The sequence below is a fragment of the Delphinus delphis genome, chromosome 4 (genome assembly GCF_949987515.2).
Source record: "Delphinus delphis chromosome 4, mDelDel1.2, whole genome shotgun sequence".
Lineage (NCBI taxonomy): Eukaryota > Metazoa > Chordata > Mammalia > Artiodactyla > Delphinidae > Delphinus > Delphinus delphis.
Window position 1 is genome coordinate 2,117,205 of NC_082686.1, and position 21,545 is coordinate 2,138,749.

A 21,545-nucleotide genomic window follows, 5' to 3' on the forward strand; every position below is an offset into this window, starting at 1 on the left:
CGAAGACAAAGAGCGGGGAGAATTTTAGATCAGACAGAGAGAAAGGACGGATTAGCAACTGGTGGGTGGAGGGGGGGAACGATAAGATCCTGTCCGCTGACCTCCCGGCAAGAAAAGTGGAAAATGTCTTAAAATACTGAGAGAAAGCAATGATGCCTTGTAATTACCGCACAGCTAAAACTCCCATTTCAAAACCAGGATGAAATAAAGACATTTGCAGAAAAGCTAAAATTGAGACATTTACTACCACTGGGCCCACTCAAGGAAGTTCCCAAAGGTTTGTTTCGAGGAGAATGAGCCCAGGGTGGGGTCCTAAGATGAAACAGGGCCGAGGACCCCAGAAGCTGCAGATGCAGGGAAATCCAGGCAAATGGGAACTCACTGAAAATAGCAACAGTGACTTTGGGGGTAAAAACGAGAAAGACGGCTTCCCTGGCGGCGCAGTGGTTGGGAGTCCGCCTGCCGATGCAGGGGACGCGGGTTCGTGCCCCGGTCCGGGAGGATCCCACATGCTGCGGAGCGGCTGGTCCCGTGAGCCATGGCCGCTGAGCCTGCGCGTCCGGAGCGTGTGCTCCGCAACGGGAGAGGCCACAACAGTGAGAGGCTGCGTACCGCAAAAAAAAAAAAAAAAAAAAAAAAAAAAAAAATATATATATATACATATATATAAATAAAGACACAGATCAGTTAAAAGGAAGGAAAAATTATACACTAGGCAAGAAAAGTAATATGTAGCTGTATTAACATTAGATTCGATTTAGAGCAAAAAGCAGCTCACCCAGAAAACAACTGTAAATTCCTAGGCCCCAAGCAATAGAAAACAAAAATGGACAGAACTTCAAGGAGAAACGGACAATGCCAACTTTGTGCGGAATTTTAATATCCTTCTCCTCCTGATAGATTATCAGGTAGAAATGAGCAAGGATATAGAAAATTGCAAAAATGAAAGTAGCGCGCTTGATTTAAGGGACACACGTAAGACTCTACAGCCCAGAGCGGGTGGCCGGTACTTCCGAACAAGAGGTGTGCACCATCTGTACGGAAAAATCATAAAACTTTATTGTAAGACGTGAAAGAGGATTATATGAGAGGAGGAACAGAATGTTCACACACGGGAAGAATTGATGCTGGAAACGGCCGTCCTCCCGAGTTCATCGAGCCTCGTGCCAGTGAAAGTTCCAACAGGTTTCGTGGGTTTTTAAATAGTACTGAGGAGCTGATTCTAAAATCTGCGTGGAAGAATAAAGGTTGTTGAATAACCAAGAAAAATTTGAAGAATACAAAACAAGGGCTTGCCTTACCAGATGCCTGGACCACTTGTGACGCCACAGCCTTCAGAAACGCGGGGCCGGTGGGCCAACCGCACGAGATAAGGGCCCAGAAGCAGACCCCGCACGTCACGTCAGGAGGCCTGCGGTGACCCTGGGGGCCCTGCGGACCAGTGGGGAAGGGCAGGATCTTCAAATGGTCCTGGGGTGACCTGTTCCCCAGGCAGAAAACGTAAAATAAAATAGGATACTTCCTTCTTTCTTTTTTTTTTTTTTTTTTTGCAGTACTCTCAACCACTGCGCCACCAGGGAAGCCCTAGGGTACTTACTTCTATTTGCCATCCCCCAGATTCAGTTCCAGGTGGATTTCGGTTCAAAGCTAAACATTACAATTTTCAAAATAGAGTGTGAGAGAATCAGTTATGACTTCAGGAAGGGAACGGATTTCTTAGCAAGGCACACAGTGTCCCAAACCACAAAGGAAATGATGAATACATTCAGTTCCATTCAATGACAAAAATTCTGTGCATCAAAAGACACAAAAATAAAGGGAAAAAACGAACAGAAATGAGAAGACTTTGGTAATGAATAACACCACCAAAAAAATGAGTGCCGCCGACTTATATAAAGAAAGTCCAGGAATCAATAAACAGAAGGCCAGCAACAAATTCGAAAAGGGAGGGAAGTTACAACACTTCTGCAGAGGAAGCTCCCGCGGCTAACACGCATGTGCTGGGGCTGGACCCCCCCCCCCCCAGTGGTCAGGGAGGCGTAGGCTGAACCACACGGGACCCCTCGCACCCCTGAAGGGCAGCACTTACACTCGCCGTGGACCTGTGACCGCACACCCATGGGTGGGGGTTGGGAACAAAGGGAAGATCTGGGAAAGCAGGGCCTCCTTCCTCCTCGATGTAGCCGTTCCAGCCCCAAACATACGCCCGAGGGTCTCGCACCAGAACCAGAGCGCAGAGAAACGTGGACGGAAGATTCACTGCAGCCAGAAATGGTGCACCTGTGAGTCCAACAGGAAAATGGACTCTGACGTGTTCGCACAAAGAAGCATATGATACGGCAGCAACGCTGGACCATGGCTCCTGCGCGAGTCCCCCCAGCAACGCTGGACGAGGACAGCAAAATGCAGGGTGACCCCTCAGTGCGACCCCCTTCCGCTCACCTGGGTGACGTCCTGAGAGCCATCCCGTGGAAGGCAGGGGCTGCAGGCCCGGGATACCACAGCCCGGCCCCTCTAGCTCTGCCACCTACTGCGGCAGTGTTTCCTCCTGGTTTGATGTGACATTTGAGTTGCCACATGTGAAGCGCCCAGAACACGGCCTGGCCCACGGATATCACCACGATGGGCCCCCGGCGAGGATGCGCAGGACGCCCGAGGCTGCACGGTTTAGGGACGGGCACGTGGGCCTTCTTTTCACTCTTCTGTCCATCTTTCTGTCTGTTTCAAGCGGTTGATTGCATGGTTGCTTTGCTGGGGGCGCCTCGTTTTCACTTCAGCTCTTTTTCCTTCCCAAAGTTCATCTTGGGGCTTCCTTTCCAAACCACGCCCCCACCCCGAGCTCCAGGCCTTTAGGGCGACTCAGCACGGCCCTGGGAGAGTGAGCGCACGGGCCACGCGTGCTGCGGGGGACCTCCCCTGTAGTGCAGCGATGCCCCTTGGAAATTCCCCGCCTTCCCACTCTGCTGTGACCTTCCCAAGTTCCCTCTGGCAGCTTCTGTGCAGGTTGGCTTCCCTTTGCTCTCTAGCTCCGGTGACCCCGCATCAGGGGCTCCGTGCCCCTATGGGCCACGCCAGGGGACAGCTAGCAGGACGGCCCTTGTCCCCCAGCTCCTTCCGCAGGGTGGTGAGAACTGCAGACTCTGGGACCAAGGGCTCTGTCCAAACCCCACAGTGAGCCTGACCCTGCTCTGCTGGCCCCTGCCTGTTCCAGCCCCGCCTGGCGATAGGCGGGGGCCCCCCAGAGCCCCTCTCAGGGCGGTTTCTCTAGCCGGCTTGTGATTACAAATCCTCCGCCCTTCACCTTCAGACGTAAACCTCCCTGCCCTGCGCCGTTGCCCTGAGGACCAGGGAGCAAACGCTCAGGGCGCCCCACGCTCTCCCCTTCCCGTCCCGTCCCGTCCTGTCCCGGGGGAGGTCAGGGCCTACCCTCCGGGCCCCTCGCTCCAGGCGCAACAAGGCCTCCTGTCCGCAGGGTGCCTCGGACACGTCCAGTTAGCTCGCCCAGGTGGCCTGGCCTCACGGCCCCAGCCCTGCCCTGCGCCCTTCCTTTGGGGCGCCCAGCCTTCCGGAGCCTCCTGCCTTGGCGTGGGGGGCAGGGCTCGGGTCTCCCTGGCTCTCCCCCTCCCGCAGCAGCTGTCGCGGAAGAAGACCTGCCTTGGCCGCCTTTGAGTGATGACCGGCTACCACCGTGTCCGGGAGCGGCCCCCCTATTAACCCCTCCTGACTGGGCGGGCGGGTCTCTGTCTGTCTCCTGCTGGGACGGAGCCGACAGCACAGGCCTCTCCAGGCACGCCCGGCACGAGGCCAGCTCTCCTGCTTCTCTGGGTGCTGCAGGCCTGAGGCACCCGGGAGCCATTTGTTGGCTGAGACCCAAGGTCCGTCTCCCAGCCCCCTGCTTCCCCCAACCCTGGAGACCCGGATGTCCTGGCCGAGAGGCATCCGCTCTGCTGGCTGCTGCCGTGTCCTGGGGGAGGGCGGCCTTCGACCTCCAGACTATAGTCCAGCGCCCGCCTGGGGTGGGGTAGCAGCCCTTTCTGGGACGAGCAGGAAGAACGCCCAACGATGCCGCGCCGGTCACTTACATCCTACAAGTGCGAGGAGCCTTCTGGAGGTCTCCCCGGGAGATTCCACGCGCTGATCTGTTAACACGTGGTGGTGACAGAGGGCGGAATTCACTCGCGCTAAGGACACTGGAAAAGGAACTGCAAAAGGTCTAAGTGGGGGGGCTTCCCTGGCGGTCCAGTGGTTAGGACTCTGCGCTCTCGCTGCCGAGGGCGTGGGTTCAGTCCCTGGTCGGGGAACTAAGATCCCACGCGGTGCAGCCAAAAAACAAATCTAAGTGGGAACAGCGTTCAGGACAGTAGAATGAGGTTCCCTCCTTGGGGACAGGGCGTGGGAACAACTGAAGGGTCAGCCCCACTCCGGATGGCCCTGCGCAGGGCTGGACTCTGCGGCGCGCCTGCCGTGCGGGCTGGCAGGCACGGCACGTCTGTGCTTTCCCCTCCACCCCCAGCAGCTCTGCGGGTCATCGGGTCCCGGAGAGTGTGCAGCAAACTGAGCCGCCACGAAGAAACGCTTCTCCTTACGCTTGTCCTGACTCAGCGCCGTTGGGGCGCCAAGGACACTGGCGATGTGCGGGGTGTCCCAGGGGAACAGCGGGGCTGAGGAGGGGCGTCTGGACTACGTGTCTCCCACGCCCAAGGGCGGGCGCCTCTCCAAACTCGGAGTCCTGCGTGACCCCAGGGGCAGCCCCATGCCGGACGCACCCCCCCAAACCCTGAGCCTCCCCGGGGCCCGTAGCGCCCACCTCCTTCTGCACCAAACCTTTCCCTGGAGAAGGAGCCGATGCAGGCTGGCCCCAAACCCCATTTTCTGTTTGGAGCCGCAGAAAACGGGGTTGAGGGGGAGGGGTGGCCGACAGCGCCTACCTGCCCGGCTGACTCCGGGCACTGAAGGTCCGTCCTGAGCCCAGGAGCACAGCTCCGTGTTGTGTCCGGATGGCACAGTCCCAGGGGCGCAGCCACCGCCCTGCCTTCCAAGGCCTTGGGCTGGCCCAGTGGGTCAGCCTTCTTACAAAGTCCTGGGCAGGTGGGACCGACCGTTTCGTCAGACATCAGCGGAATCCTCCACCAGTAAGTGGAGATGTTTTAGCACCGTCTGCGGGGCAACTATGTCCCAGAGGTCTTCTGGTCCTGAGCCATGACTGAGGAGCTTGGGGTGGGGGGAGCGGAGGACCCCTGGGGCAGGCGAGCAGCGCCTTCTCAGACAGCGCACCCCTGCCCCGCAGCCCCCGGCCTCACAGTACTTGGAGTCCCTCGGCGTCTCTGACCCCTGGCAGGATGTCGGGGCTCCTGTAGGTGGACTATCCCCACCACCTGGTGGATCTGGAGCCCAGAGCACGCAACATCGCCCCCTTCCTCTGAGCTGTCACAGGACAATTCCATCTCCCCACTGTGGGTTCAGCCTTTGGGGAGCACTTTCAGACCCGCTGCTGGGCGGCCACTTGGACCAGGCTGTGCTCTCAGGCTCCACGCTGGGAGAAGACACGGGAGGCGAGCCCCCAGCGCAGGCCTGGGGTGTCATCCCATTTCCTAGTGGGGCTGTTCCTGTATGACCACCCCAAGCTCTCCCCTTGCTGTCTGGGGTGTGTATGTGTGCGTGCGTGTGTGCCAATACACGTGTGTATGGGGGGGGGCGCCTGTAGGCATGTGCTGGTACTCGCATGCTCTGAATTCAGGATATATTTTTAAAGCTACATCGTGGGTAGACGTGTGTGCGCCAGGAGCGCCGGTCCCAGCCCGGCTTTCCCAGGTCTCAGGGCGGACGTGGGCCCATCCCCACTGCCGGCACCGGCCCCAGAGCAGAAAAGCACATACTCAGGGGCCGTTCCCAGAGTAGAAGTGACACCATGGTTCTTTCAGCTCGATTTATTTTCACAAGACAGACAAATCAGACCCTGGAATAGCTCTTGGTTCTGACAAGAGTTCTTTTCTTTATAAAGAAAAAGCGTTCCTGGGTTTTCTCCACAGAATGCATTTGTTTTTACAAAAAAATAGTTTTTGATATATACATGCCTACTTTGGAAACCTTGAGTCCTGGATGGCTTTTAAGACCCGTTTTTAGGCAGAGGGTCGCTTAGCATGCTTTACGCACCAACAGACTTTTCTCCCTTGTTTCCGCCTGACGGTTGCTCTCCTTCTCGATTTCCCTTCCGAAAGCAACTGACATGAAATGGAAAGGCTCAGAAAGTGTCCTCACGACAGCCTCGGGAGGGTCTGTTCAGGCGAGGATCCCGCGGGCCAGGATGTGCCTGGAGGGCCTTTCCTTCCCTGGGAAAACCCTCCGCAGACCAGAAGCAAAGGGACAGAAGGAGGCAGTCAGTCACTTTTTCTTGTAGCGGGGTTATTTTATCCCCCTCTTTCACAGCAGCAATTTTAATCAACGAGTATGATGCCCACAGCATTTTATCTAGAAAATACTGCCACTCAGGCAGGCTCAAGCACGCCTGCGTACAAAGTGACCTTCGCAAGCGCACGGCAAATGCAGCCAGTTTTACGGGATACAGGCTTTTAGAGTCGAAGTTATAGCTCCCCCCACTCCCTCCCCCACAAGCTCCCACAGACCAAAAATACCGCTCTCCTCAACTACACAAAGCTGTAGCAAATTTGTAAAAATGAAGTGTACAAAAGGAAGCGTCCGTATAATACATTTGCACCCTGCATACAATGTCTCACCCTTCGAAGCTGGCCAACGGTCAGGTACGGCAGAGGGTCGACAATAGAAAAAGAACCCCGACATCTGTCCCACACATTTGAGTCGATGGTTGGTGTGATTTTCCAAAGAGAGATATTTTCATTTACAGCTACAGTACTTGCTGACGACCCTTATGATTAAGAAGCCAGGTGAATTTCCCGGCGTTTAGGCAAGTATTATTTGATTGTCACCACGTACAATTCTGAGACAATAAATACAAGTAGATCAGATGCATTTCTTCATGGTATCAAGTAACTCCAGTTTAATACAATTTAGTGCATTTCAGCATCTCGTTCACAGTTCAACTTCTGTCCAAAATACTTTTGCAACAAAAAGTTAAGAAACGGAAAAGTTTATGGGAAAAGAAAACTCCAAGTGAACTTGTCATCGCAAAGCTTAAAACTTTAAAGTGATTCAATTGTCTTTGAAAAGAACACGCGGCTGCTGCCAGGTGTCAGCCACCCTGTGATTTCCTGGGCTCCCCGAAGCGCTCTTATGTCCAGAGCGTTTTGTGGGAAACGCCACCATTGCCAACGAGTTAGCTAGTGGCTGAGGCCTGCGGTGAACTTAATTCACGTGTGTCCACCCCTTCCGTCAAGCAGAGTGCAGTGTGACATCTCCTACCCAAAACACGCCCTGCATTTTCGTGTCCTGGCCCTGATACGCAAGGATGCAGAACCCGCAGGAACATCTGCACACACCCGGCAGCACCTCGTGGGACCAAGGCAGGGCCGTGGCCGGGGTGTGGCCGGCGCCATGGGCCACGCCCAGGTGCTGGGGAGAGGCTTGCCTTTGCTTTGGGAGCTAACTTGCTAGAGAGAGGGGCAGACACGTGGGCCGGGGACATGCTGCCTCCAGACGGAAGGCAGGTAGGCACGTCAGGCCCATGGTTTAACCCTAAGCCCGGTTACACTGCAGAGGGTTGAAAGCCACGCGGCACCACTGCCCGCTGTGTCGCATGCCGGGGCTGCATGCAGCTGTGGGTGAGAAATTTGCAGCACGAATTCACACACAGGGTCGGACAATTCAGCTGAGAATCAGTTGGGCTGAGAAGATTCTATCTGGCTTGTCTACAGGTGTCTTGGGCAGAGACAAAGCAACATGCAGAGAGATACTTATTCTTCACCCCAAATCTGACACAAATGGGGGTCCCATGGGCACGGACAGCTTGGAGACGGCTCTTGGCCTACACGTGACTGCACGCACCGCTTTCTCCCCAGATCGATTTCGGTGCTCAGTAACTAGTATGACAAAGAGCGTGTACCACGGTGCACACGGGGGGGACGGGGCAAACGGGGTGGAGATTCCAAACTGACTGGCGATCATGCCTGCACTGCCTTTGCAAGAAAGTTCTGTTCACGCCGCTCATTTGTGTCATTGCTGAGTGGTTTGTGTAGAGACCACTCTTCAGCCTGACTCTGTGCTTCTCAGGCAGGGGCTGTGGACAGACAGGGCCATGCATCCCGTACGCCGTCACCAAAGACCGGATGACCGGCATCACTTCTTTCTTTGGGGTTAAAACTCTTGTCAGTGGTCTCCCCGACCAGGTAAGCCTTTCCCCAGCGTCTGCTCACCTGCAGGAGTGAAGCCATCTCTGCTCAGTGCTGTCACAAAGACCCCGAGAGGGGCCAGAAAGTCCCCAGGTGCTGGTAGCTGTCAGAAGGTTACCATGAAATGCCACAGGCACCCTAGAAGCCCCCTGGAACTTCCCAGAGGGGACTGCTGGACACACGGGGAGGGCCCAGAAGCCAAACTCTACTCGCCAGGCTGCACCAGGATACGTGTGCAGGTGACAAAAGACATGGCACCGGGACCTGAGCTGAGAAACACGCCGGCCAGCAGCACCCCGGCTCAGAATCAGCCTGTCGGGCACTTGTGGGAGGGGCCCAAGGCCTGGGGCCCCGCCCTTTGTATATCTCCAGTGGGAGGGGGGCTGGCCCTGGAGGCTGCCCCTGCAGAGAGGTCAGCAAACACCACAGAAATTCCTTGCCCCGCCCAACCCAGGGCCTAGCATGTAGGCTGCCAACGACTTCAATCTAGAGCACACCCTCCCGGACTATGACAAGCACGACTGTCCCAACATCCAGCCTGAATTTGGACAATGGTAACATCAGAAACAAAAGGGGGTAAAGGAAAAGAAATAAGAAAAACACTGTTCTGAGATTTATTAATTTAAAAAATGAAAGGAGCCTCCCCTTCCCTTCCGAAGTGCAGGAAAAGCAAAATCCACCCTCCAAAAGAAAAAAAAAAAAAAAAAACCCAAACATTCATGGTGTAGTTTTTATTGCTCTCAGAGGGCTTGGTATTCAAATGCACAAGCTAATCTTTGTTAAATCAGAAGGAAGTCACTGAGATTTAAAACCTACACGTGGTCTCAATCTCCATTCATCTAGGAGTCTTCACAGCTCCTCACTGACTCAATATAGAATTTACACATTGTGTACTAATTTCAAGGGGAGGGAACGTAGCTGGGAAGCAAGAACTATTAATTCAATGGTAAAAGACCTAAATTTGCATTTTCCAGGTAATATGCCTTCACGGTAGTACCCTTCAACTTTTTCCTTTAAGATTTTTAGGGATTAGTGAATTAGCAAATGACATAAACACACAGAGACAGATGAGCAGCATACTGTGTGAGGAAAAGTAAGATCGAAGGCAGCCGCTCACCGCAGCCCCCCTGCTCGGTTGGGCTCCAAGGGAAGGGGGAGACGTGCTTTGTGGCAGAGGGACGCTCTCTTCTGAGAAAGCACTTCGAAGCCGTCTTTCAACCTCACGAGGACTGGTGTGCACCCACTACCACTCACGAGCGAGCCCAGAACTGTGATTCGCTTCCCTGTGACCTTGGTCCCTTCACCAAGGTCACCATGCACAATTCAGTAGTGTCATTATGAAGGGTATATGCTGTTTCCATAAGTCTCCCAGAATGCATACTTAGGGCCAATGCATTGTTCCAGTTTAGTTTATACTGTTTTCCATGCCTCTTGCTTCCATCTTTTCCCCTAGAAAATTCAACCTGCCTCTATCCTGAACGCTGGTTACAGTATTATCAGAGATAACACCCATTATTTCTCTTTCCCTTGCTAAAAAAGATGAGGGGAATGTGACTTAAAAAAACCAAGTTGAACGTTTAAGACGAAAGTCCGATGCAGGCAGGGTGACGGTGGAATGGCCTGGCGGAGTGCGGGGCTCCAGCGGGAGCGGGGAGGGCGTCCCAGTCCCCCCACTCTGCCCAGCAGCCCGGCCAGGCCATTGGCCAAACGCGCACGAAATACCTCCCTCTGAGGAAGAAACGGCTCCCACCAGGGCAGCAGGCTGAAGGGGACGAGGTCAGGGCACTCCGGTCACCCTCCCCCAGGACAAGTGCATCTGCTCGGAAGCGGGGTGGCAGCGGAGGGGAAGGCTCACCACCTCTAGCTTCCATCAGGAAGTTGAGCGCCATCAACAGATCAACTGTGAAAATAAAATCTCTAAAAGCTCCGTGTTAACAGTCTCCTTTAGAAGACAGGGTGATGGTGACACTGCCTTTTCAAAAATCCAACAGTCCTGCGGGCTGCGGGCGGACGTCTCCCCGGCTCCGGCCGGCTGGGGAGGGGGCCGCCCTGCACCCGGCGGGGTGACCGGGTGGGACAGAGGAGCTGAGCTCCAGGCACGGGAAGGACTCGACGTCTCACCGCGTTCTCGGGCTCCACTCGCTTTAAAACCGATTTAAGGTGTGTCAGGCAGGCTTAGGTGGGAAGCGCGAGGACGCTCCGGAAACGACCAGAGGGCGTGTCCCGCCGCCAGCCCCGCCCAGTGTGCTCATCGCCGAGGGGACGTCCCCAGGCCCCGCCCCCATCGCCTGGAATCGAGGTGCCAGCAGGTCGGGACCGGCGGGTGCTCTGGGGACGCCGGAACCCGCGCACACCGTCCCGGGGGCGACGGGGGAAGAGAGTTTGCAGGGAGAACAGGGGAGGAGGCGAGGGGCAGGGGGAAACTCCCGAGATAACGGATAAAAACCAAAAACTGGATCTAAGTGTGAGAAGAGAAAGCATCCAAAAGTTCCCTGTCAGGCAGAGCTCTAGAGAGACGGCAGCGGCGACACCCGTTGTCCCGGGAGCAGCGGCGACACCCGTTGTCCCGGGAGCGGGTCCCCCGGGCCGCTCTGCCGGCAGCGGACGCGCAGGTGCGAGGCTGGCGTCTGTCTCCGTCTGCAGGCCTTCCGACTGCTTTGCTCTTGGCTCAAGTTTTATTGGTCAGTATTAGTCACCAGTTAATAAGAAAAATAGTTTCTAAGTGTCTTTTTTTCCCACCCCCCGCTCTGTGTGTGTTGTTGTTTTTAATTGAGTTAATTGGATACCACGGTCAGGTGTGTGTGTGTTCAGTCACAGCCGTTCATTATTCCTTTTTCTTAAATTCTTGGTTTCCATAGCTGGAGCCTTTCTCTATCTCAGTCACTCCTATCAGTCGGCGGACTCCAAAGGAAGCTTTAAAATAGGAAACAGGTGAGGTTAGACCGATTGCTGGCAAGCTGGAAACATCGTCATGGGGGCGGGCGGACCTTCGCCTCAGACTTCCCTGGGGGGGGGGCAGGCCGGCCTTCTCCCCTCCTCCACCCCCCCTGCCCTGCCCACTCAGCCTGTCCCGGGAGGCGGCCAGCTCTGCTCCCCCACCAGCCCGGGGGAGTGTGCGCCCGCTGCGGGGTGCAGTTCTCAGCCAGGGCTGAGGGCCGTAGTGCCCAGCCAGGTGCCCGACAGACCGGGTGCCCAGCAGTGCACTCAGGGCTGCAGGGCCTCGAAAGCGTCCCGGGAACCTCAGCCCATCACACCAGCCCACGCCCCTAACTGCCCGAGCTCAAACCGGTGGCCCAGGCCCTCCCCACACAGCTCTTAGAAGGAGATGCCAGGCGGGCGGATGGCCGGCCAGCTTTCTGGACAGATGGCCCTGGAATCTGGCTGTGGCCTTCACGGCCCTGTGGCTCAGTGGCCAGAGCAGCTCTCTGAGGCCGGCAAGGCTCAGGTTGCATCCCGGCTCCCAGGTGACCATCTCCAGGCCTGGGCGCCGCAGCCGGCACATGGAAGGCTCCCAACCTCAAGCCGCGCCGTCACGCCCGTTCATTACCTGCCCCGACAAACCCCAGGAACGTCAGGATCAGAAGAGGAGACCCACTGGCAAAGACGCCTAAGACAAAACTGAAGAGAGGAGACAGGAGAAGTGTGGCCCAGAAGAGGAAGTTCAGGAGTGTCCACGGCCGCCGGGCGGGTTTGAACTGCTCCCCCGGAAACACGCCCTTCTGGTTATACATCTCCTGCAGCGCATCCTGAAACAGTCGACCGGCGAGCTGCTGTTACAACCCCACAGTGGAAAGGGACTCGGCCTGTCAATAAAGTGGGCGGGCCATGCAGGCTGCGGGTGGGGGATGCAGTTCGCGTGACCTTCGTGGAGAACCTCGGTGGCCTCTACCGAAAGCTTGAAACATACAAACCCTTCGACAGGGCAGCTTTCCTAGGAACATTATCAGCCGGTGCCTGGTGCGCGACACGCACCTTCAACACCCAGGACTGCGGTGTCGGCCGGCCCCTCACTGTCTCCTGTGACATCTCCAGGGCGAGGGTGGCGGCCACCACCTGCTGGGAGTCCAGCGGCCTGGCGTCACCCCCGGCTGGTTTTGTCACCCACAGAGAGCTATTTAACCTCTCCTCCCTCCGTGTCCTGGTGGCTAATGATGGGAGGACAGAGGACTGGGTGAGGACATGAGAGCACCCTCAACAGGGAAACGGGACACACGCTCAACACCGAGCACCAGCTGCCTGAGAAACTGCGACGCTGACATAGATTTCTCTGTGGCCACGACACGTCACATGCTAACAAGGAGATACACTCACGATAGTTTGTTTTCTGGAAGAAGTTAAGTGCCACGTGATTCCGCTCAAGTGGAAATATGTACGCCTACGTATTTGTCTAGGACGGAGTCTGGAAAGATGCACACCCACACGATCTGAGTTACCCGGGGAGTAAATCTCCCCTGTCCTCATTTTTTTTCTATTTTATTTTCTGCATTTAGCTTTCTACAGCTGTTGTGTATTACATAAAAACAGGGCAGGGGGATTAACAAACACCCAGCCCGCAGCCTCTTCCAGCTTGTGGTCAGGCACCAACTGTCCCTGCTGGTCGGCGGGGCACGGGGCAGGCGCCACAGGTGCTGTGCGGTCAGGAGCCACTGCGACCCTTATGCCCGTGTGTACCCTCCGGGCGACCACATGAGCCCCCACCAGAAGGCCCTCCCCCGTGCAGCCCCAGAACATCTTCAAGCCCGCTCGCTCGGCCAGCTCCGCTCTGGCCACCTGCCCCACACAGACGGGCCACGCCCTCCTTCTGCTCCCGGAGCACCTGTCAGTGGGCGGAGGGGGGGGCGGGGGAAGCAGGGGCGCCCTGGGGCTCTCGGCGAGCTCACGGGTCAGGTGAACAGGGCCCGGAGGCCACCCAGAGACAAGAAGGCAGGACCTAGCCCCGCAGGAGAGTCCACTGTGCTTACAGATTTGCACCAAGTTTGTGACAGACCTTTTGATCACCTGAATAAAACACACACACACACACACTCACTCTCCTGGGGAGGGACCTGCCACACACACTGCTGCTTGTGTCACTCAGACATCACGTCCTTTCTCCTAACCCTGACGCCTTGCTTCACCAATCTCCTCTTTCCTCTTTCTAACCTCTGTTGAACGTGCTTATTGTGGAACTTTAGAGAAACTGACCCCACCTAAACCATCAACACCTCCAGCCTCCCTTACCGTTTTCCAGTCCCTCCCTCGCCCCAGCCCTCGGGGGCTCCAGGCCCTCTGTCATTACAGGCCCCTTTCCTTCACCGACCCCGCCTGGTGAGCACAGCAAGCATGGGGGAGCATAGCGGGGGGGCAGAGGCCGGGAGACCTGGGGACAGTTCCACCCAGAGGATAGTCACCTCCTTCTCAGGACCTTAGTTCCCACATCTGCAAAATGGGGAAACTGTCTGGAATGACCTTCAAGGCCCTTTGGTGACACCGAGGTCTGTTTCCACGTTACGACCGGAGCTCACTGGTAAGTGACCAGAGGCGTCAGTGTCTCCGGAAACACGTGTGTTACAGCAGGACCAAAGCACCCAGTTTGGCTGCTTCAGGATCTGCGTATTCCCTGGCAGGGGGCAATGGGGCCGAAGGCGGTGCAGACCCCCTACTCACAAGACGGGGAGAAAGGGCTTCTCGCGCTCGGCTGGGGACATAACGGGCAGGCTCTTTGAAGCACAACTTAGAGACATTTCACAAGGGACCAGAGCCTCCTACCACCAGTCACAGCGTTAACATCTGGCAGAAACGCTCCCACACGTGCCCTGCCGCGTGGGGAACAGCAGAAAGTTCATAAATAGTTCATAAATGTTCACAGGTAGGAAGACGACTAGCCAAAACGGGGCGTCATCACATGGGAAACACACGCAGTGGAGCACAGCATCTAAAGGGGTGAATTAAAGCTACGTCAACGCTGAAAGATGTAACAGACAATGGTCACTAAAAACAGAACGGGAGAACGTGACACACAGTGCGGTCCCTGATGCAAATTACAATATAAGTGACATGAAAAGCGATAAAAAATGTATATGTTTCAATATTATGGAAAAACATAGCAAATAATAAAAAATACCCAAATAAATCAGTTATGTCAAAACCTGTCACTTGCTGTATTTGCATCAGGTTGTTTTAGAAAGTAACCCTTAGAGATGAAGACAAGGCCTGTGGTCCATCCCCGCCAGGAGTCATCACACTCAGCTGGTGGTCTCCATCCCCAGGAAGGGCTTACACCTGCAGCCCTGTGCGCAGGTACCTCTACGCTAATGCACGGTACTGCGCCTGCGCTGGGTGATTTTCTGAGAATAGCATCACATTATACGCCTGTTGCAATCTGCTTTCCTTTACACCTACTTTCTCAAGATTCATTTAGATTGATAATGTGCAGTTCATTCATTTTAACTGACTCACAGGTAAATGAATACACATGCATAATGTGTCTATTTCCTAATAATGCACTTCTGGGTTCTCATTTCCTGCTAAACAAATACTGTTGATTGCAAATGTCACTCTTTGTAAGAGTTTCAAACTTTTTTAAAAAAGTATTTATTTATCTGGCTGCGTTGGGTCTTAGCTGTGACACGTGGGATCTCTCGTAGCAGCGCACAGGCTTCTCTCTAGTTGTGGCGCATGTGCTCCAGAGCGCCGTGGGCTCAGTAGTTGCAGCACACGGGCTTAGTTGCCCCGCAGTATGTGGGATCTTAGTTCCCCGACCAGGGATCGAACCCACGTCCCCTGCATTGGAAGGTGGATTCTTAACCACTGGACCACCAGGGAGGTCCCTTCAAACTTTTAAAACTTGACCCTGATCCAGAGATGCGTTCTCTTCTGCAGCCTCGTGCACACAACGTCTTTCTGCGCATCCACCATGTGAAGCACACACACTCTATTCCTTTTTATTTAGGTTTCCTTTTCTTCTGGAGAGTTCTATTGTTCTTGGAAATCACACATCTCATCCAAGTTTTCAAATGTAGGAGCATAAAGTTGTCATACTGCTCATACCACTTTCACTCCTTGCTCTTTGGTTGTGTCACCGTTTTTGTTCCCATTAATGCCGGCACTCTTGTTTAATTGGTCAGTCTTGCCCAAGGCTTTCTATTTTATTAATATTTTTAAAGAAAAGCTTTTGGTGCAGTAGATTCACTCTTCTGTAGCTTTGCTTTGTGCTTCAGTAACTTACGCTATTTTTACTTCTTTGTTCTCTCTCTGGGTTTACTCTGTCTTGTGTATGTTTGTATAATGTATATGTGTACACACATATATGTGCACTGTATACATTCTTTGTATCTATCCTATTCCAGACTTGGGTTTCTTGAAGCTGACGATACCCATGTTCATCAATTCTAGAAGTTTCTTTTTTTTTTTGCGGTACGCGGGCCTCCCACTGTTGTGGCCTCTCCCGTTGCGGAGCACAGGCTCCGGACGCGCAGGCTCAGCGGCCACGGGTCACGGGCCCAGCCGCTCCGCGGCACGTGGGATCTTCCCGGACCGGGGCAGGAACCCGCGTCCCCTGCATCGGCAGGCGGACTCTCAACCACTGCGCCCCAGGGGAGCCCCAATTCTAGAAGTTTTATGGTCATCTCTGACAACTGCTCTTCACCATTCTTCCCACCTTCTCCTCTGGACTCCCTAGTTGTTACATTCTGGACCTCTGTTTATCCTCTAGATCTTTTAAACTTCCTTTTTACATTTTCGCCTCCTCTGCGCTGCATTCTGAGTGATGTCCTCAAAACCTGCCAGCTCGCTAATTCTCTCTTCAGCCGCATCTCATTTGCCGTCAGTTAGTAGATTTCTCATGCCTACACATTTCACCTGGTTTTTCTCAAAGCTGTCTCATGTTTTAATCGGTCTTGTTCTTCTGTTTTCAATCCCTTCTTTTTTGCTTAATCACTTCAAACATACTGATTTGAGTCTGCCTGGTAGTTCCATTAGCGGCAGTTTCGGGCGGGTCTAATCCTTCTGTTTGTCTGCTGTACTTGCCCATCGTGGGTTCTGGTTATGCGTGCATCTCCAGCAGAATTGTTCTGAAGAAATCTCGGGCAGCTTAGGTTTGGAGTCGTGTTCTTCTAGTCTTCCATGTGCTTTTCTCAGGGGCTCTAGAGAGATTCACCTAAAACCACTTTTTATGCGGATACTTTGAGCTATGCTGTTAGCATAACGTCAATCCCCACAGCTGTTTGAGGACAGTGTTGTGATTACGAATTACCAGGGAGACGCTTAGAGACCGGGGTGGCGGGGGGCGGGGGGGGAAGGCAACTTCAAAGTCACTTCCTGTGCTGGCAGTTACATTTTCCAGTTGAACCACCTGAGGGCAAAACTCCCAGAAGGTCCCAGCTTCATAAGGGTCTTCAGTTCCAACTTCCAGCCCCAAGTGAGGTCAAATCTTTGTTCTCTGCTTCCATGTAGGCATTAAAACTCAAGCCTTCAGGTTGGGTGGACCAGCAAACTCCTGGAGCTTCAGCTCACAGCCTTCCCACCTGGATTTCAGTCCCACCTCCTCTTTTGCTCCCTAGAGATTTCCCTTACTTTCTTCAGCACTTGTCAATGTGTCTAAAAGGATATGTGTTTTATACTAGTAGGACTTTCTGATTATCCAAGCCTCCCCTATTGCTGAAGATGATAACCTAGTGTCCTGTTCGTTTGTGTGTATAAAATAAACTTTATACACACAGTATAAAGGCGGGGGTGAGGCATGTTGGGGGGGATGGAGGAGGGACCGGGTGGGGTCATCATAAGAAGCCTGTCCCATCATCTATATTGTGCCTTACCTATTAAATCATATACATACACATACACACGTACATAATGTGTGTTATACGTCTAATTTCTTTACATGAAAAAATGAAACAAATGTGATAAAATGTTATTGCCAATGGTTATACAAGCATTATGATATCCATTACACTTTTCTCTAGTTTGTTAATTCCTCAAAAGTTAGGCAAAATGAAAGACGAAGAAGAGGATTGGAAAGAAGAAGTTGAGAGTGGCACGGCACTCCTGTCTCCAGAGGAAGCCAATGTGCTACCTGCCTGCCCTGTTAGCTGCCCCTCTGAAACCTCTTCGTGAGACCCCGAGAAGAGGGTGGGTGTGGGGAGAGCTGAGCGCCTTTACCTTCTCCTGGTAGAGTTTATGAAGCCACTGAGCCGCTTCCTTTTCATCCAGCGGGATCTCTTCCAGAGGAAATCTCCTGTTTTATTAAGAAGATGGAAAGCAAAGTGAATTACCAGATGACATCAAACTGAAAAGAGGAAAAATAAATCATTATACATCAGGGTTACTTGTCAGCCCTGCCTTTTCTATTCAGATCTGACTCTCAATTTCTAAAGACACACACACATCAAAGTAACTTCTCGGGCATTCCCCCGTGCCTGGTGGGACTGCAGGGAACCACGGAGGGGCCGGGAGGTGCTTCGTGTGCCCGGGAGCGCGGAAGCCTCGCCCGGGGACACCCAGAAGCACTGAGCTGAGCAGATTGCGCCCCCAGCTCCGTTGGGAACACTGACCGTTCATTAAGCAGTTTGGGTCTTTCTTAATCGTTTGCTCTTTGGGAGCGACCACAGCTGAGCGTCTGTCATGAGGCAAAGAAGAGTTTGTGTTTCACAAATGAAATCCATCTGCTTCAAGTATGAAAAGCAGTAGAGATTTCGAAACTTTAATCTCAATTAACAAACGGCTGGCGTCAATGATGACACTGACCTCTGTACAAGCCCTATCGCCAGCTGAATTACCAGCCCCACCAGGGGGGGCGTCTACCCGGTAACACAAGGAGGGCAAGGACCGCTTTCTACGGCAACTGTAGTACCTCGGGATCGCCAGAAGGGGCCGCTGAGCGCACGTGTGAGCAACAGTAATTTAACCAGGGACCGCGGTCATCCTGGGGGCTGGCTGCCCACCTCAGAGGGCCCAGGGTGAGAGCAGAGCCACGAGAAAAGTCCACGGCCAGAGGCAAATCTCCATGTTTTCAGGGATCTCAACGTTTTTGGTTTTTAAAATAAATTTATTTTTATTTATTTATGTTTGGCTGCGTTGGGTCTTCGTTGCTGCGCACGGGCTTTCTCTAGTTGCGGTGAGCGGGGGCTACTCTTCTGTGTGGTGCTTTTCATTCCGGTGGCTTCTCTTGTTGCGGAGCACGGGCTCTAGGCGCGCAGGCTTCAGTAGTTGTGGCCTGAGGGCTCTAGAGTGCAGGCTCAGTAGTTGTGGCACACGGGCTCAGTAGTTGTGGCTCGCGGGCTCTAGAGCACAGGCTCAGTAGTTGTGCAGCACAGGCTTAGTTGCTCTGCTGCATGTGGGATCTTCCCGGACCAGGGCTCGAATCCATGTCCCCTGCATTGGCAGGCGGATTCTTAACCACTGCGCCACAAGAAAGCCCAAAGACCTACCTTCTTGTCTCTAAAGGTTGAGAACTTTGGATTTTGTGGGTTATACCGATCCATCTTTACCATCCATCTTGTAAAACTTCCCAGTTTTACAAGCACACACACAACCAGACATCCGAGCGATGCTGGGCCACATGTCACGCAGCCTCTGGGAGACTCCGCTGTACGCTCAGAGGAGACAAGAAGACCTAGAACCTCCTAGTAAACAAAACGGTTTAACTCTGTGGACCCGAAAGGTGCTGGGGACCTCCAGGAGTACACGGTGAGAAGTAGCGCTTGAAGGGTTTGCCACAGGTGCCGTCTCAGGAAGGAAAGGAAGTTGGAAGGGGTCTGTCCACAGAGGGATGACGGCCCAAAGTGTCAAACTCACGTGACTGTTCTCCCCTGATTTCACATTACCACATACAGGTTCTGTTGTATGTCTGTTATATGCAGGACAAAATATATAAAATAAGAGTTTTAAATGATGAGATAAAACATGAATACAACTCTGGTTGACTCCGCTTTGAGGACGCTGGCCCCAGCTGCCAGCACGGACACAGGAGAGCCTCAAGCCACCATCCCCAAGGCCCCGGCCATGCCCAGTCTCAGGCCCCCGGGGAAATGAGGCGCAACTCCACCAGGTCACGGGAACCTTGTCTTCTTTGATCACAGGTATGTTTTGGACTCACTGGGATATTGCTTTCACTCAAGACACCCGTTTGGTAATACAAAACAATAAGTTGAAACTTTTAGAAATTCTAAGAATATATTTATTAAGATACGACTGGGTGAAATATAGCCTCACATTTTCTGCAACAAAGGGGAAAACGAGCAGATTAAAGCACCACTCCTCTCCAGCTGGAGCTGGGTGCCCACGGGGAGGGGCGCTATAGCCTGGAGGGTGGTGTGAGCATTGGCCTGCAGCTGGACCAGGCGGGCTCCCCCAGCTCTGCCACCTACCAGCTCTGATCGCGGACGGCCTTTAAGGCTGCCAGAGCCCTCCTAGCCAGGGACAAGAGCAGGGTCTGCCTCTGAGGGCTCCCGTGAGGATGACCGGGACCATCCAGGGCCCCAGAAAAATCACCCGTTCCCTGTTGGCCACCAGTGGTCAGCCCCCGGCCAGGGGTTCTAGAGAGCTAAGGGCAAGGGTCCTGGGCTCTCCCTTGATCCCGGGATGGAATAAGAGACCCTACAGCGACTTTGAGCTAGTCCTCTGTGAACGTCAGAGGGAAAAAGCCACCCAGCTTCCTGTTTATCTTCACAAAATTATTCCTGGAAACTTCCTACACTGGGGCAGCAGAACTGAGTGGTATTTTTTTTTTAAACTTGTCCTGGCTCAAGCTCTCAAGAAAGAGGGCCGGTCAGAGCCTCCTTGGGTCAGAGTAACCAGGATGGACACCAAGTCGGTGGCAGTCAGTGGCCGACACGGGGCCGACACAGGGACGGGGCTATGTGGTTTATACACACAGGAATGTCCTGCCTTTCTGGGCACATGTGAGTGAAACAGGAGACTGGCGAGTTCAAACAGGATGACCCAGACAACACGTGGACCCGGAAGGCCTGCCTGGAATTAGGCCTGGAGCTGGAATCAGGTCAGAGCACCACTTAACGAACAGAGCAGCCCCCGGGCTGTGCTTTACGGTAAAAAGACTTCTGGGTGGATCATCTTCTCTTCACCAGGCAGAAAAACATGGAGCATCGGAGCGGGGCGTGGCGGAGAGACACAGCGACCTCCGGCCACAGCCCTAGTCCCTGCCCTTGACCTTGTGTTACAGACATGGAGCCCGCTCTCCCCGTGGAGCCTCAGGCTCTGCCGGTGGCCCTGGACGTCTGGACGTTTCACAAAGACCACGAGTCACTCGGGATGGAACCCCAAAGGGATTCTGTTCGCCTCTGACCCTGAGATCCCTGCCCCTCTGGGCCAAAGCCACCAGTGCCAGCAAAAGTCACTCCATAAGCAGTGCAGCGTCAGGCCGTAATGTTCCTGGGGAGGGAGACCCTGCACTGATCAGCTCAGAGAGATGCGGGTTTCTATCAGGGGTGAAAGGTCAGCACCGTGGGGGGACGGGGAGGGGGCGGAGTCAGCCACAAGGGCTTCCCCGGAGGTGGGAGGACAGGGTGCAGGTGGCCTCTCCCATTGTGGCCCAACAAACTGGAGAGAAAGACGGTCACTTTGCCATTTCCCTTCCTCTGCTCCCGGAGTGGCGCCTGGAGCCCCGCCCGCCGAGCAGGTTTCTGCCTCCGCAGCAGTGAATCCTTTCAGCAGCTCCCTTCTCTCTGATCCCTCTACCCCCTTACTGTGCATACACGCGATAAATGCTCACCGCACAGACCAACGGGAACAGCTTCCGATAACCTGGGGACATTTTAAGGGCCATATGGGGCCCCTCCTCGGGCTGAGTTTCTCTTCCGGGGCATCCTCGGGTGTCCCACGGGGGCCATCCAGAGCTGCCCTGCGTTCACCAGATCAGTGCGGGCGGGGCTGCCTCTGAGCCAATGGGGTGGAGGCTGGCTGGGTGGAACCTCCCAGCTCAGACCAGGCAGCCAGGAGCCGGAAGCCCAGCATGTGGCCCTGACCCCACCTTCTCTCCCAGGTGGTCTGCGTGGCTGTACACCATGAAAAGGGGGACACGTGTGCCTCCCATTCAGACGGGGACAGCTTGTCCTTCTCCTATTAAAGTCCTACTTGCTGTCCAAGTTTTAGCTCAGAAGCCTCCTCCAAAAGGCCTCTGCTCCCTCCACCGGGAGGGGTCACGCCTCCCTCGGAGCTTCTGGAACATTCCTCGTGTAAGTCGCACCCGCTCCTTTGCTCTGTACTGTCCCCACCGTGTGCCCGCCCTGGAGGGTGGAATGCCGG

At 54.3% G+C, this 21,545-nt stretch overlaps 1 protein-coding gene across 2 annotated transcripts in view; it reads right to left on the minus strand.

Annotated features, from left to right (window-relative positions):
• Positions 1 to 1,043: 1,043 nt before the first annotated feature.
• The window catches only part of AGPAT3 (1-acylglycerol-3-phosphate O-acyltransferase 3), a 101,118-nt gene continuing 80,616 nt past the window's right edge, over positions 1,044 to 21,545 (minus strand). Inside the window, exons 8-10 of one of the 2 annotated variants that reach the window (XM_060010246.1) lie at positions 17,442 to 17,517; positions 11,851 to 12,049; positions 9,020 to 11,216 (exon numbers count right to left, since the gene is read on the minus strand). In XM_060010246.1, coding sequence (XP_059866229.1) covers positions 11,128 to 11,216; positions 11,851 to 12,049; positions 17,442 to 17,517 — 364 coding nt within the window. In that variant the 3' untranslated portion in view covers positions 9,020 to 11,127. Of the gene's footprint in view, positions 1,230 to 9,019; positions 11,217 to 11,850; positions 12,050 to 17,441; positions 17,518 to 21,545 lie in introns of those variants that run through there. The other variant, XM_060010247.1, reaches the window with a different exon arrangement.